Consider the following 14,080-nt stretch of genomic DNA (forward strand, 5'->3'; position numbering starts at 1 on the left):
TTGATAATCATTGTAAGAATTGAGAATTCTTTGTAGGGAAAAGCATTTAAATTTCCAAAGAGCTGTATTATCCAATGTCCTTCTAAAAGGCAGCATTTAGTGACTTTATAAATCTTTCAGCAAACATATCTTATGTATAAATTACTGCTTATCAGAATTAAAGGTCGAGCATTAAAGATTAATGAACTCTAAATGTCATTTGGCTGAGATGTCATGAGCAGGGAGTGAGAGCTCAGCACTGGGGGAGGCAGGCTGGTAGGGAGGTAGCATCAATAGTCTTACCATCAAAACCTGAAGCCACTTTGCTAAATGTCCCTGTATGCTGTGTGCATGTGGAAAATCACCTTGGAAGCCTAATCATTCTTTGCTTTTTTAATGTATAGATGGTTGTTTCTGCAAAGTACAATTAGTTAATATCACGGGCTAAGAAACTAGAGGGGGAGAAAGATTTCTCCTGTACATTAATGCACCTAGCCATATAAACTTCACTGTAATAGGTCTTTAGTATGTAGTTCAGCTCTGGTTGAAAAACGTTGACTTGGAAATACCTTTGTTTTCCAGAATCCATTACCTTCATTGTTTTTCAGCATGGATTTAATTTCAATACTGCTTCCAAAATATATATTTTTTTTATTTTGAATGATTATGCTTCCTGGAATAAATTAATAGAATTAAAAGAAAACGGTAATCTATATTTCCATTATGTAGCTTCCCTTCTATTCAGAACCTGTGGGATAGTTGTGTCCATCAACCAGCAGGTGGAGATAGAGAACTGAAAACTGAGCTGAGACATCTCTTGGCATTCGTCCAGCTCCTCTATGTTTTCTATCTCTAGCAGGTGGATGGACACACTTTTTAGCCTCTGATTCTGAGTGATTTGCTGTTGGTCAAGTTTGTCAACTGGTCCCCAGTTGAGCTTTGCAGGTGGCTTGAGTCTGCAGAGTCATAACTAGAGGTCTTCAGATTCCTAAGAATTTACTTCTCTCCCTTCACCTTTCCCCCGTTTCCTGTGGAGCTGTCCTTTTCCAGCACAGCAACCTGTTAAAAAAAATAGAAAGAAAGAAGGAAAGAAGTTTGCTTTAAAGCGTGGGTCAGAGTATCAAGAAGTTCTCTGTGAGCTAGGGCGCCGAGTGCCTCCAGAGCTTCACGATGATGCGAGGCTGGTCCACTCTTCTCTTCCTCCGGTGGGAGGAGTTTGCCAAAATCACGTCAGACCAGTGGGCTCTGGATATTCTTACAGAAGGTTACAAGTTGGAGTTCTCCTTCCCAGTCACTCCTCTCTTCTTGCAGTCTCCTTGTCGAAAGGGAACCAGAGCAGTTGAGGTTCAGGCCACCATAGAGTCTTTGCTGGCGCTCTGGGCCATTGTTCCAGTTCCCCAGGCGAACAGAGACAAGGCAGATACTCTGTCTACTTCATTGTCCCAAAGAAGGAAGGCACCTTTTGTTTGATATTAGACTTTGTTGTGTTTATTCTGAGCTTCTTACTGCTTGTCTACGGAAATACTGAGGAGCTAGATTGGATGCCAAGAGAGATATGTGTCAGTTTGGTTTTTGGTTCTTTATCTCCACCTGCTGGTTGATAGACACAATTATCCCATAGATTCTGAAATAGTGGGAAGGCCTAATGGAAAGAAAGTTATCAGGTAAGACCTAATTTCTCCTTAAGTGCATTTTCCCATAGGATCTAACTGTCAAACTAGGTGACTATATCCCTCTGGAGAGAGGATGGGGAGTTTCCTCATACATATTGGCTAAATGTTGCTGCCTAGTTTCAGCTAAATTCAGCTGCTGAAAAAGCTGGTGGCCCCAGGGACTAACAGCATGCAAAAAGCAGATCTAAACCTAGGTGACCAAATTTTGTTCACCTAGATTTAGCTTTCAGTTACAACTTCTTCATCAGCTGAAAATATCCTAAATTAGCCAGTCTTAGATGCTCGGAGGCAGAGCAAATGTTTTCCCCCATAGCATTTTACATCCTTTAATGATAAGTATAACAAGTAAATGGAATTATTACATGCCTGACCTTTTCGGAAAATTAAAAATGTAAATGTGTTTTATTGCATGACCTCACTAAATAAAAAAAGTTTTCTTTTTTAAAAATGTTTGCATTTTATACTAATGTCTTTTTTTTTTTTTAATTTCTTTTGTAACAATTTTATGTATTCTGTTTTATAACAAGTGGCTAGTCTTTACAGTTTTGTGCTGTGCGGCCTGTCAATCAGTTCAGTCTGACAGCTATCAATCACTGACACGCAAAGTGTTATGGGATTCCCTAGTGAGGAAAGAAATGATATCTCTGTGTGGTGACTTTAGCCTCCCGCAGTTCCGGTACTTTACATTTTTTCAGTTTTTTTCCTTGTGAAGTGATGAGAGTTGTGCCCAGAATGTGTTTACTGGAAACAAAATATTGTGTCTACTTTAGAACTAGAGGAGTTGCACAATTTATTTTGCTTTAAAAAAAATTAACAAGTAGTTAAAATAGTAATGATCAAGCTTTAGCAAAATATATATGAACGTGGTAAATTAAGTGAAGCTTTCTCAGCTGGTTGGATTAAAAATATTTACAAAAAAGACCTATTCACAGAAATCTTCAAAGGTGTAAGGGGTCCTTTTACAAAGGTGGCGCTGAAAAATGGCTTGCAGTAGTAGGTGTGGCTTTTGGGCGCACGCTGGTCCATTTTTAGCGCGCCTGTAAAAAAGGCCTTAAAAAAATTTTTTTTTGCCAAAATGGACGTGTAGCAAAAAGAATATTGCCGTGCGTCCATTTTGGGTCGGAGACCTTACCACTAGCCATTGACCTAGTGGTAAAGACTCACCGGGCGGTAATGACCTACGTGTGCGAAGTGCCACTTGGCCTGCATCCGTTACACACATCCAAAAATAAAAATATTTTTCAGACACATGCCAAAAATGAAATTACCTCAAGAACCACACAGTAGTAGGGCGGTAGTTCCATTTTGACGTTCGTTGGGCACACGTAGACGCTTACGCAGCTTAGTAAAAGGACCCCTTAGTGTGGTATTATCTCCAAAATATTGATATGGGCCAGGTGAGTGGCTTTGTTTCAAGACCTGGATTTGATTTTTTTAGGGTCCATCTTTCACTTTCTGGGCTAACCAGGGCAAGGGTGCACAGTTTGTGGCTCTAGGTTGTGGAGGGGAAATACGTAGATGGTTGTGAATGAAGACTCATAGTACCTGTGCAGAACAGAAGCCAGTTCCGACTCAGATATGATTCAGGAGGCGTAGAAGAAAACTGCAAAGTACAGTTAGACACAGGATTTTGAGAGAGGCATTTTGCACTGTTGAATGTACTATATATCTTTATTAAAATTCTAAAAGTTAAAATGTAATATTTTTACTATATGAATAAACATAGTTCTATGTTTTATGATCTATTTAAACTACCTTGCTGTCTCAGAATGCTTTATGGAAAATTTGGAAGCTCATTTTCAAAGCACATAGGCTTACAAAGTTACTTAGGGTTACTTTGTAACTTTGTAAGTCTGTGTGCTTTCAAAATGGGCACCATAGTGTAACCACCACAGACAGCCCTTACTTATGGCAGAGGCCTCTATATCATTTTAGCATGCACTGAAAACAAATGAATGTTATGCCTGCACACCCCTAAAGGTATCTATATGAGGGGGGAACTGATAGATAAGGTACATATAAATGTGACATCAAAATAGCAAAAATTCACTTTATTTATTTACTCTCCCTTCTATGTGTGGATTGGGTTAAAATCTAGTTAGGCATTCACCATATTTCTACACGGTGGGGATTGAATTTAGAAATCCAGAGGTGATACTATTTTAAACTACTTATAATCAATCATCCATGAAGTACCAATATCATATAAAACTGTTTAGAATTGCTTAGTTAAAATCTGGACTATTGGGCTGGGATATCAGCATAAATCACAACCCTCAGCAGTGATCATAGATTCTTTTTTCTTATCAGCCATATATCACGTCTATTTTGTTAACAGGGTTTACAGGTAGAATATAGTGACACATAGGTGTTGAAGCATAGTTTTGTACCAAAATATACAGTAGCAAATTCTTAGACATTGTAAATGTCTGATAGATTGACTCGCCACTTTCCAAATGTTTCATCACCCCCAGGCTAGGGGTACATACCCCATAGAAAAGAGTTTTTTTTTAATGTTACATACAATTCAGAGCTTTCTTATCTTCCAGCTAGACCATTCCACACCAGTGGGTCATGTCCCTTGTCCAGCAGATGAAGATAGGGGGAAACAGACAGTTTCCAGTGACATCAATGGTATAACCTCAGATGCAGCCTGGAGCTAGTCAGTATTTCTCTACCTCCAGCAGATGGGTAGCTCACCACATGTCAGAAGTGTTCCTACCCCCCGCCCTCCCCGCCCTCCAAAACAAACATTCCTTTTATATAACTGAAAGCACTGTGTAATGATATTTCTGTATGCATGTAAGGTATTTCTGCTTGACATTTGTGTGGTGTTCACAAACAAGTCACAAAGAGAACTGTTACTTCCACATCATCACTATAACAATTTATATATGGCAGGATCAGTTTTTTCTGTGTGACCAAAGCATCAGAAGACAACTTTTCCAAGCTTAAAAAACTTTGAAGTCTGTCCAAACTTGCATCACTTTTACAAGCATAAATATATTTTGGATGGTAGAATTTACAGGAACATGATTGTAAACCTACCTCTTCAAAAAATTCTAAAGCTAATCACAAAGATACTGTCACCTTCATTCCAAATCTACCCTTCAAAAACTGTATGAATAAACATCAACAAAACTCTACAACTGAACACAAAAGCTACCACCACCTTCTCCTCTTCAAATCTATCTCTTCAAAACTCTATGATAACCACACGAACTATATAGATGCTCTCTCCACCAAAATGTAAATTTTAAGCCACTTTGAACCAAAATTTGTTTTTGGATAATAATGGGATACAGTAATGCATAAAATAAATAAATAAAGTTGGTGCAGATTTTGGAAGGCTGACTTCAGCTTTTTTAAAGTTTTGAAAAATTGTCCTTTGATACTTTGGTTACGTAGAAAAGGCTGATATGTATATAGAGAGGATGTGGAAGACATTGGCCAACATAATTGTCAAAACAGCAGAAATAGGACAAATTGAAATGCCCCATTAGTTTACATATATAATATGCTATGCTAACTAAAGTAGTAAACGAGAAGTTTGAAAACCGTAATCTTGGGGGAAGAAAGAAAACTCACCTAGATTTATAAATTCAAGCCTTAATGAAAGAGTAGGACAAAAGCCAGTTTTGTGACTTTTTATATTGAATATGTACCAGACTGATATGACTTTTCTCACTCTTGTCACACAAAACATTCAACCTTTAAAGATTTCTGTGTTGTAGGTATAATTCTCATTAATTAAAGAGTACTCAGTTGTGTTTTTTTCTTGAAGCCAGTGGCATTTTAGTTCTCTGTTGATCTTCCTTTCTAACTTTCTAAAAAGAAATCCAGCTAATGTAGAGCCTGATTAAATTTATTTTGTAACCAACATTGGCTTCTTGGCTTAGAAAGCTTCATGTTTTAATAGTGCCTGAATGTTTTTGTTTACTGTTGTAAAAAGAGAAAGTAAAGTAAAATGAAGGGACTGGTTTACAAACTGTTAGTGTGTGCTGTCTACTGCCATGTCCATGATATTCCCGTGGACGTGGCAGCAAATAGCACGCGTGCTGGGAAGCACTAACTTTTAGTAAACAAGCTTCAAAGTGTTTGTTTTGTGTATTACGAAGTTGATTAAATAGATGCAAATAAAGAGCATTTGACTACTGTACAGTTAACCTATAGAAGTCAGGTCACTGGAAAGCTGGAAAATGTGAGAAATAGTTCAGTTTTACTTGTGATATCATGCATAAATGCCATGTACTCTAGGAGTAAATATGGATCCTATTTCCTAAAATGCCTTGCTCTGTAATGCTTAATTGGTGTTGGCCCCAGTGAGCTATTCCTCTTGGCACAAGGGTGAGAAATCATAATCTTGGCCCTCTAGAAACAAAAGAAAACATAACAAAAAAGGGAGGGGAAACAAGGTGTCTAGATAAGTGAAAAGCATGTTTTCATCTTGGAAATAAATATCAGACCCATTCATTAAATCGTTAGTACTGTATTTCCTCATTTTGCACAGCCATGGCTGTACGGTGATTACTTTTGTTGAAAGCTGAAAGTTGTCTTCAGCACCTGCCAGCCAAAGCTTGGCAGGAATATAGAGGGGCTTCCATATGTTATCTATATCAAACAACTTTGTTATATGAATATGAGCTATACCTTTCCTCATTGGAATGCATTTTAAGATAATCTTGTATTTGTGCATTAAATTAACTTGTTATTTAATGTCCACTTTTTACATATACACCCAAATTTATTTTCCTAAAGTTCAAAAGCCAGCTTTGCATTTGGTGCCCCTTACTAGTCTGTGGGGACAACCCCAAGAAAATGACCATTGCACATCAATTGATGAAAAAATTTGCTTTGTGAAAGTTCATTACATGCTTGTGTGTAGTGCCAAACTCTCGTAATTGCTAGTAAAGATGAAAGAAAACATCAGAGGCCACCTTTATAACAACATTCTTTGTGGCACATGTTTGGCTCCTCTTCTTTTTCCCCAGAGTCATGCAGAAACATGGATTGTAGGGTTTTTGATTTGTTTTCATTCATTCTCAGATTGATATCTACTTCATCTCCTGTCTGACAGGAGGTACTGCATTTGTTTGTGGAGATTGTATTTTTCTGTCCATCTCTAGTACATAATAACCACAATGCAGTCTTTGACTATCCACAATATGCATATTTATCAGTACTCATTCTAAACATTCTTCTTTAAAATAGAGCAAATGTAATTATATCATTTACTTTAACAGAATCAGTAAAAATGGCTGTTTAGTTTTGAACATAGCAATCTAAATTAGCAATGTGGTCAGAAAAGTTTTAAATAAAATCAGAATCCAAAACATGGAGTTTTATAAATCTTGCCAGAACAAATATTCTGGCTGCAAGTTCTTAAAATGACTTGGCTGTTTCTTAACACAGCACTCATTTATATTCTGTGCACTGCATCTATTAAATTTTAATGTTTCTCGAAGAGCATGTTGCATTTCAGGAAGTCTGAATTCCTGTGTTTGTGCATTTTGTAGGACTTTATCACGCTAGTCCCGTTATCCAGACTGTGATTTTTTAAATATAATCACCAATAAATTAATAAAACATACAGTGTTTGTCTTAGAATTTGACAATAATGTTGCCTCAAAAAACTTGTCTCTACCCCCAACTGGATTAGGCTTTAAAGGCTTTTGTTCTCTGAATCCAAAATAGTATTTACTATTAAATTTTAAAATGTAGCATTTATACAGTTGTCTTGTGAGGTAAGTAAGTAGTTATTCATGTTTTAGACATTTAGATAGTGGGTTTGTTTCTAACAGACATCACAATTTTTTTTTGTTCTGCCTTAAATTGTAGGTGAGATTAGATTTCTTTGACTTGCTGTCTAATCACCATTTGGATAGTCAGTCGCGCTGGAGCAAACTGAAGGACAAAATAGAAAGCGATCCACGTTATAAAGCTGTAGAGGGCTCATCATTGAGGGAAGACCTTTTCAAACAATACATTGAAAAAATAGTCAAGGTATGAATGTTCCACCGTTAAATATCACAGCTATGTAGTATGTAGCGAGGCGTATTGTGCATAATTTGTAACGAAAATTCAAATGCTTATCCTTCACTAGAATTTAGACTCCGAGAAAGAGAAGGAACTTGAAAGGCAAGCCCGCATAGAGGCAAGTTTGCGTGAACGAGAGAGAGAGGTTCAGAAAGCGCGTTCAGAGCAGACGAAGGAGATCGACAGAGAACGAGAACAACATAAGCGTGAAGAAGCCATCCAGAATTTCAAAGCTTTGCTCTCTGATATGGTAACCACTGCATTTTACTCTTCTGTCACACTGTGCTAATCGACTTGAATGTTGCTTTTTCGTGCTAATACAGATGTTCTTTATTATGGGGCTCATTTTCAAAGCCCTTAGACACACAAAGTACTGTGGTACTTTGTGTCTAAGTGCTTTGAAAATGAACCCCTATGTGTTTTAATGTAATTTTTTTTCTTTTACTTACTATATGAGGCTGTTTTTAAAAATGCATGCTTGTGAACATAATTGATGGTAAATTACACCTTCCAGGGTTATCCAGTCTCCCACTGTCCTGCACAGACTAATTGGTTTTTGGTGGTAGTCTTGTTTTTCCATCCTTTTCCATGCTGACTTCAGATACCAGGGTGCTAAGTGGTGGAATTCACTGTCAATGGCAATCAAGGATCAGCCTGATTACTTGGTGTTTCGCAAAAGACTGAAAACTCTCCTCTTTGAGAGGTTTCTATCCATCAATGGAGTATCTCATTGCAACTGGCCATCTGTGTGACTAGCTGTTGAGCCCGTTAAAACGGGCTACTATTGGAATGGGGGTTTTCCAAGCCCCCCCCCCCCCCCCCCGAGGTCGCCGCTACCAGTACCCCCCCCCCCCCCCCCCCCCCCCCGGAGTCGCCACCACCCCTCCACCCGGCCCGGGCCATCTGTTCGCTATTAATTCAAGTTACATCGCCACAGCATGCAGATCAGCTGAGCTCCCGTCGGCCTGGCCTTCCTTCTCTGCCTGTGTCCCGCCCTCGTGTGATGTACCATCGGCGAGGGCGGGACTCAGGCAGGGAAGGAAGGCCGACCGGAGCTCAGCTGATCTGCGTGCTGTGGCGATGTAAGTTGAATTAATTGCGATCAGAGGGTCCGGGCTGGGTGGAGGGGTGGCGGCGGCGACTCGGGGGGGGGGGGGAGCGCAGTTTCCCTCTCCGTCCCACCCCCGTCATCACGTATTGACGCGGGGGCGGGACAGAGAGGGAAGTCTCTACTGCGCATTTGCGAGTGAGTTCGGTCACTCGCCGTTTATATGTTTGATATTTGTTTATGGATGTCTAAACCTTGTCTGTTGTTTATTTACTGTTAGCCACATTGAACTCGAGTATGTTGGGGATAATCTGGAGTTTGTCAAAATAAATCCATAAGATGCTATGTGCCTTTCAATCTGCAGTAGTCTAGGCATAAGAAAGGCACATAGCATCTTATGGATTTATTTTGACATAAACTGGGTGTTAACCTACTGTTGTCATAATATTGTTTATGAAGTGTAATAACATCTTACAGTGACAGATCAGTTTGATGTAGTGCTATCCCTATCTACTGGCCATTTCTCAAAACAAGTCTGAGTGAATTTGTGAGCTAAATATCATTCTAAAAGTTCAGATATAGCAAAGTGCCTGATAGGATTAGATGCCTTTAATCCATCAATTTGTATTTGATAGGTTCGATCTTCAGATGTCTCCTGGTCTGATACTAGAAGGACGCTAAGAAAGGATCATCGGTGGGAATCTGGCTCCCTGCTAGAAAGAGAAGAGAAAGAAAAACTTTTTAACGAGCACATTGAAGCACTTGGCAAAAAGAAGCGGGAACATTTTAGGCAACTCTTGGATGAAACCTCAGCGGTAAGTCTTAACACAGGTCCTGATTCCAAATACCTCCCTTTGGTTTTATTATAAGTCGTTTATATTGCACTGGAAATTTGCTGCTATAATTTTTTTTTTTTGCCTTGTTATTTGTTGAAGTATGTTTTTCATGTAGTTTTGTATGATCACTGTACCTTATGCTATACCATGCTTTGAGCACTAGACAAGCAGCAAAATGTAATCAAATAAACTAGCTAACCTTGGGTGCTGTACTTGGCACATTCTTGGTTAGTTTTGAGGTTTGTTCACTTCTTAATTTTTCAAACCACCTTAAAGAAGACGAATTGCTTGAAAATGTTTTTCACTGCTTCCTTTTGTGAGGCAGAAGGGGGTTTGTTTACAGCAGGAGAGCTAAAACTTGGACCTTTTGTGTGTGTTCAGATATTCAAAAAGATGTGTAATCTGTCATTTGCACCTGAAACCCAAAATACCAAATCTCAAACCCATGCCCCCACCGCCTCCTTTTGCAAGTCCTGAGCATTCATTTACACTTCAAATGTAAAACTCCCTTCAGCCAATCCAGGAGAAGTTTGTGGAGCAGAGAGGAACTGTGCGTGCATATAATACAGCAAATTCATGTATGTCTGGAATTTCTGTTTGGGCCACCTGTATTTGTCCTGCCGAGTCATTTATTTTAAAATATTTCCATCCATTTAATTTGTACACATCTCCTATTCTGTTCATTAAGAAAAAATAAAGTTCTATTAATGTATTAATATAGAATATTTTTTTCTTACACATTTAAGATTACCTTAACATCAACGTGGAAAGAAGTGAAGAAAATAATTAAGGAAGATCCGCGATGCATTAAATATTCTTCCAGTGAAAAGGTAAAGATGCAGCTTTGGAGCACTTCTTGGTACTGCTAGTCTTTTGTTAATATTCTGGAAAGTAGTTTGATGAATTAGAGAACATCCTAAGATCTCTACAGTAATGTTAACTGGATTATGTGTGTTTAAGTGTAATTCAGACCATAGTGCTGCTGTGCAGGGCATCAGTGTCTGAATCCCCCATCTAATAATGGATCTAGCTGGGTTCTGGTGCACCACAGAGGTGATGGGTGTGGCCTAAAGTGGAAGAGAAGGACATGGCTTAGATATTGGTGACAACGGCAACCATAAGATTACAGATTTCTTCTCCTAGGACTGCCTTTTTGGAATCCACAAGAAACAGTGGTTTGTATTGCACTGCCCCTTCCCTTTCGAACGCCCTTTCTTCGCAACTCCGTCAGGAATGATCATATCCCAAATTCCGTTCAGATGTAAAAACATATCTATTCCAGAAGGCCTTTGATGTTGCATCAGCAAACAGTGATGATGCTCTGCGGATTCACTGATCCATATTTACTTATGTATTTAGGTAGTCCTAAATATATATTTGTTATATTTTATATGTTCCTGTCTCTTCTCTAATTCTTGCATTGTATAAATGGTTCTATCTTAATTGGCGTTCTTTTCATTTTAATTTTGATATATTAATTTTAATGTATTGTACACTGCCCTGTTATGTTTTGCAGGAAGGGTGGTATATTACATTTTTAATATATCGTAATAGTCCTGAAGTGGACTTTCTCTCTAGCCGTCAAGAGAGGAAATAGGAGTTGGCCAGGAAGAAATTCTGGAAATGGAAGATTAAAAAAATGAGGAAGATTCTTATATTTTGTTTTGAATTATTTTCTCCTCTCCTCGTTTCCTGTCTTCAGGCAGCTAGGTTTCCTTTGTGTATCAGGTGCTAGAGGGCAAGTTTTCTCTAAGTCTAAATCCATCAGTACTAGTCAAACCAGAAGAGAATCCTATAGTGAGTAACCCCTCTTCATCTCGTTCTTAGTTTCACATTCATTCTGCAATGTGACCCCCTTCCCTCCAAAAAAGGATGGTGTAAACACTAGGAAAAACTGATAATCTAAGGATTCTGGGTCATTTTGTCATATTTGGAGTCAAAGAGGAATTTGTTTCACTGCTACAAAGGTAACTACAGATTCAGATTTTTTATTCCATTTCCGTAGGTTATTTGGAGCGTTTCAGATGGTGGAGTTGGTTTGATGATAACAATTATTATTTTTGTGTGTATATTTTGTTTTGTGGTTTTTGATATGTTACTATGTATGTGGCATATAAATGTTTCAAATCAATAAATAAAATAAAGAGTTTGTTTTTCACTTTCTGCTGGATTACCTGATAGAGAAAACTGTTAATCAGTAGAAGGTTGCATTTCATGAATCTTTGGGCTTCTTTCAACGTAACCATCAATGGAAATTTTACTGATCTTGATAGGGCAGAGACATAAAACTCATCAGCCCCTTTCATTCGTACCTATATTTAGAACAGCTAGTAAAAGTTTATTTCTGTTTGTGAAGAAATCATGAGTACATGGTGAAAATAAGACAGCCCCCCCCCCCCCCCCCCACACTTACAACAAATAAATTCATAGTATGGGCTTTCATCAGTAACATTTCCCTCCCCTGGTATGTTGATGGCAGAAGTTGCCAATAGACTTTGTAGAATTAATGTGCCATGTAGTTCAATTGAGTGTCGTCCTGAAGTTGCAAGCCATCTTTTATAGACTGTTAATTTTGTATTCTGTGCAGAAAAAACAGAAAGAATTTGAAGACTACATTAAAGACAAATATATTACTGCCAAAGCTGATTTCAGGACACTTTTGAAAGAGACCAAATTTATAACATACAGGTATGTTCAGTTTCACATGGGTTGTACTGTTGTTGCCATGACTGCCTTTGGATTATAATAAATCGTCATCGTCTTGTGCCCAGAGATGCTGGTAGTATCTGTACTGAATATGCCAGCTTACATTGCCTAAGGAAGTCTCGGTGAGATTTCATTTTTAGTAAAATGCTAGATAAATGTGCATTTTTATCATGGAGCATGACAGCGTCTCACTAAATTGTGAGTGGATTGAAAATGGGAAGGCTTATTAGGTGGGATAGAAATATATTGTACATGATTGTAAAATCTGTGTGCTATTTTTCAGATCTAAAAAATTAGTCCAGGAGTCTGACCAGCATTTGAAAGATGTTGAGAAGATTTTACAAAACGATAAACGCTATCTTGTACTTGACTGTGTGCCTGAGGAGAGACGCAAGCTCATTGTGTCATATGTAGATGATTTGGACCGTCGAGGTCCCCCACCACCACCCACAGCGTCGGAACCTACCAGACGATCGACAAAATAAACAGTGAAATACTTGGAGCGCAAGAATGATGCACATAATTTAAAATCCTTGCATGAGTCACCTGTCAGATTTTATACATGTGCATTATAGTAATTCAACTTTGAAAAGAAAATCACAAATGAAGCAAAGCAGACTCGAGCAGCGGAAGAAGCAGAATTTGTGAACGTAGTCCCAGTAGAGAGAGACTTGAAATATTTATACCATTCTTTATGTAGCATGATCTGCATAAACACTCAGCATTCTAACTTGTGTTATAAATTTCTGACACAAGGAATAGTTAAACTACTACAAAGGAATGTTACACACAAGTCCTCAGGCCTGGATTCTGCCAGATTTTTGAGAGATTCTGGTTGGCACAGGGAATTTTTTTTTCTCTGGCCCTCTAAGGTTGTAGTCTTGTATACAACTCTTTCCTCAGCTTCAAATTTCACAGAATTAAGGCCTACAGGTTTGTTAACTCTTCATAGCTTATAGCAAAGAAAGGAAGTGCTGCAAAGGAACCAAGGTTAAATGTACAGGGGAAATGGCCAAAATATTGTTTTGCCCACGGTTTAAGGCTGCAGAGACTAGAGTAAATACTGTCCGGGTCTTGTTCATAGGCTCATTGGAGTATCTCCTCTAAATGGTAGACAGTCATGGTGGCTTTGCTTTTTAAGAATACTTGTCCTGTCATTGTTGCTCAGAATTGGATATATTAGGTAACACGGGGTTACCAAACACTGCACGGTTGTACAAATACATTTCTATTTTCCATGAAGTGATCTTCATTGATTTCTGTATTAGACAGTGAATTGCCCTGCTGGATAACTCTTGTAAACAGTATACTCCTGTCTGAATGTTAAACTTGTGTTTCTAAAGTTTAATTTTGAAACGTTGGAAGTGTTCAGTTTATGTATTTGAACTACAATAAACCAACCCTTTTTATACATGAATGATGAATGTTTGGATGACCAAATTCATTATATTAAAAGCAATTCCTCTCCCTGTGCCAACTTAAAACCAAAGCAAACAATTGCAGTCAGCGTTCAAATTACGCTACACCCACTGACAACGCTTTTTAACCGTCTATAGCTTAGATTGTAAGGGGCTCTTTTACTAAGCCGTGTAGGTGCCTACGCGTGCCAATTCGGAACTACCACCCGGCTACCTCATGGCCTGGGCTGTAATTTCATTTTTTACACATGCAGGAAAATATATTTTATTTTCTGGTGCGTGGCACTAACCGGGCAGTAATCGGCATTGTACGCGTGCTGACGATTACTGCTGAGTTAACGTGTGAGACCTTACTGCTAAGTGAATGGGTGGCAGTAAAGTCTC

General features: G+C 38.5%; 1 protein-coding gene across 1 annotated transcript in view; it reads left to right on the forward strand.

Moving 5' to 3' along the window:
• Positions 1-13,695, forward strand: part of TCERG1 (transcription elongation regulator 1) — a 161,292-nt gene extending 147,597 nt beyond the window's left edge. The window contains 6 exon segments of the mRNA XM_030212887.1: positions 7,491-7,655; positions 7,756-7,938; positions 9,372-9,551; positions 10,319-10,402; positions 12,160-12,260; positions 12,562-13,695. Coding sequence (XP_030068747.1) covers positions 7,491-7,655; positions 7,756-7,938; positions 9,372-9,551; positions 10,319-10,402; positions 12,160-12,260; positions 12,562-12,763 — 915 coding nt within the window. The 3' untranslated portion in view covers positions 12,764-13,695.
• The last annotated feature ends 385 nt before the right edge of the window (positions 13,696-14,080 follow it).

Source organism: Microcaecilia unicolor, chromosome 8 (genome assembly GCF_901765095.1).
Source record: "Microcaecilia unicolor chromosome 8, aMicUni1.1, whole genome shotgun sequence".
NCBI lineage: Eukaryota > Metazoa > Chordata > Amphibia > Gymnophiona > Siphonopidae > Microcaecilia > Microcaecilia unicolor.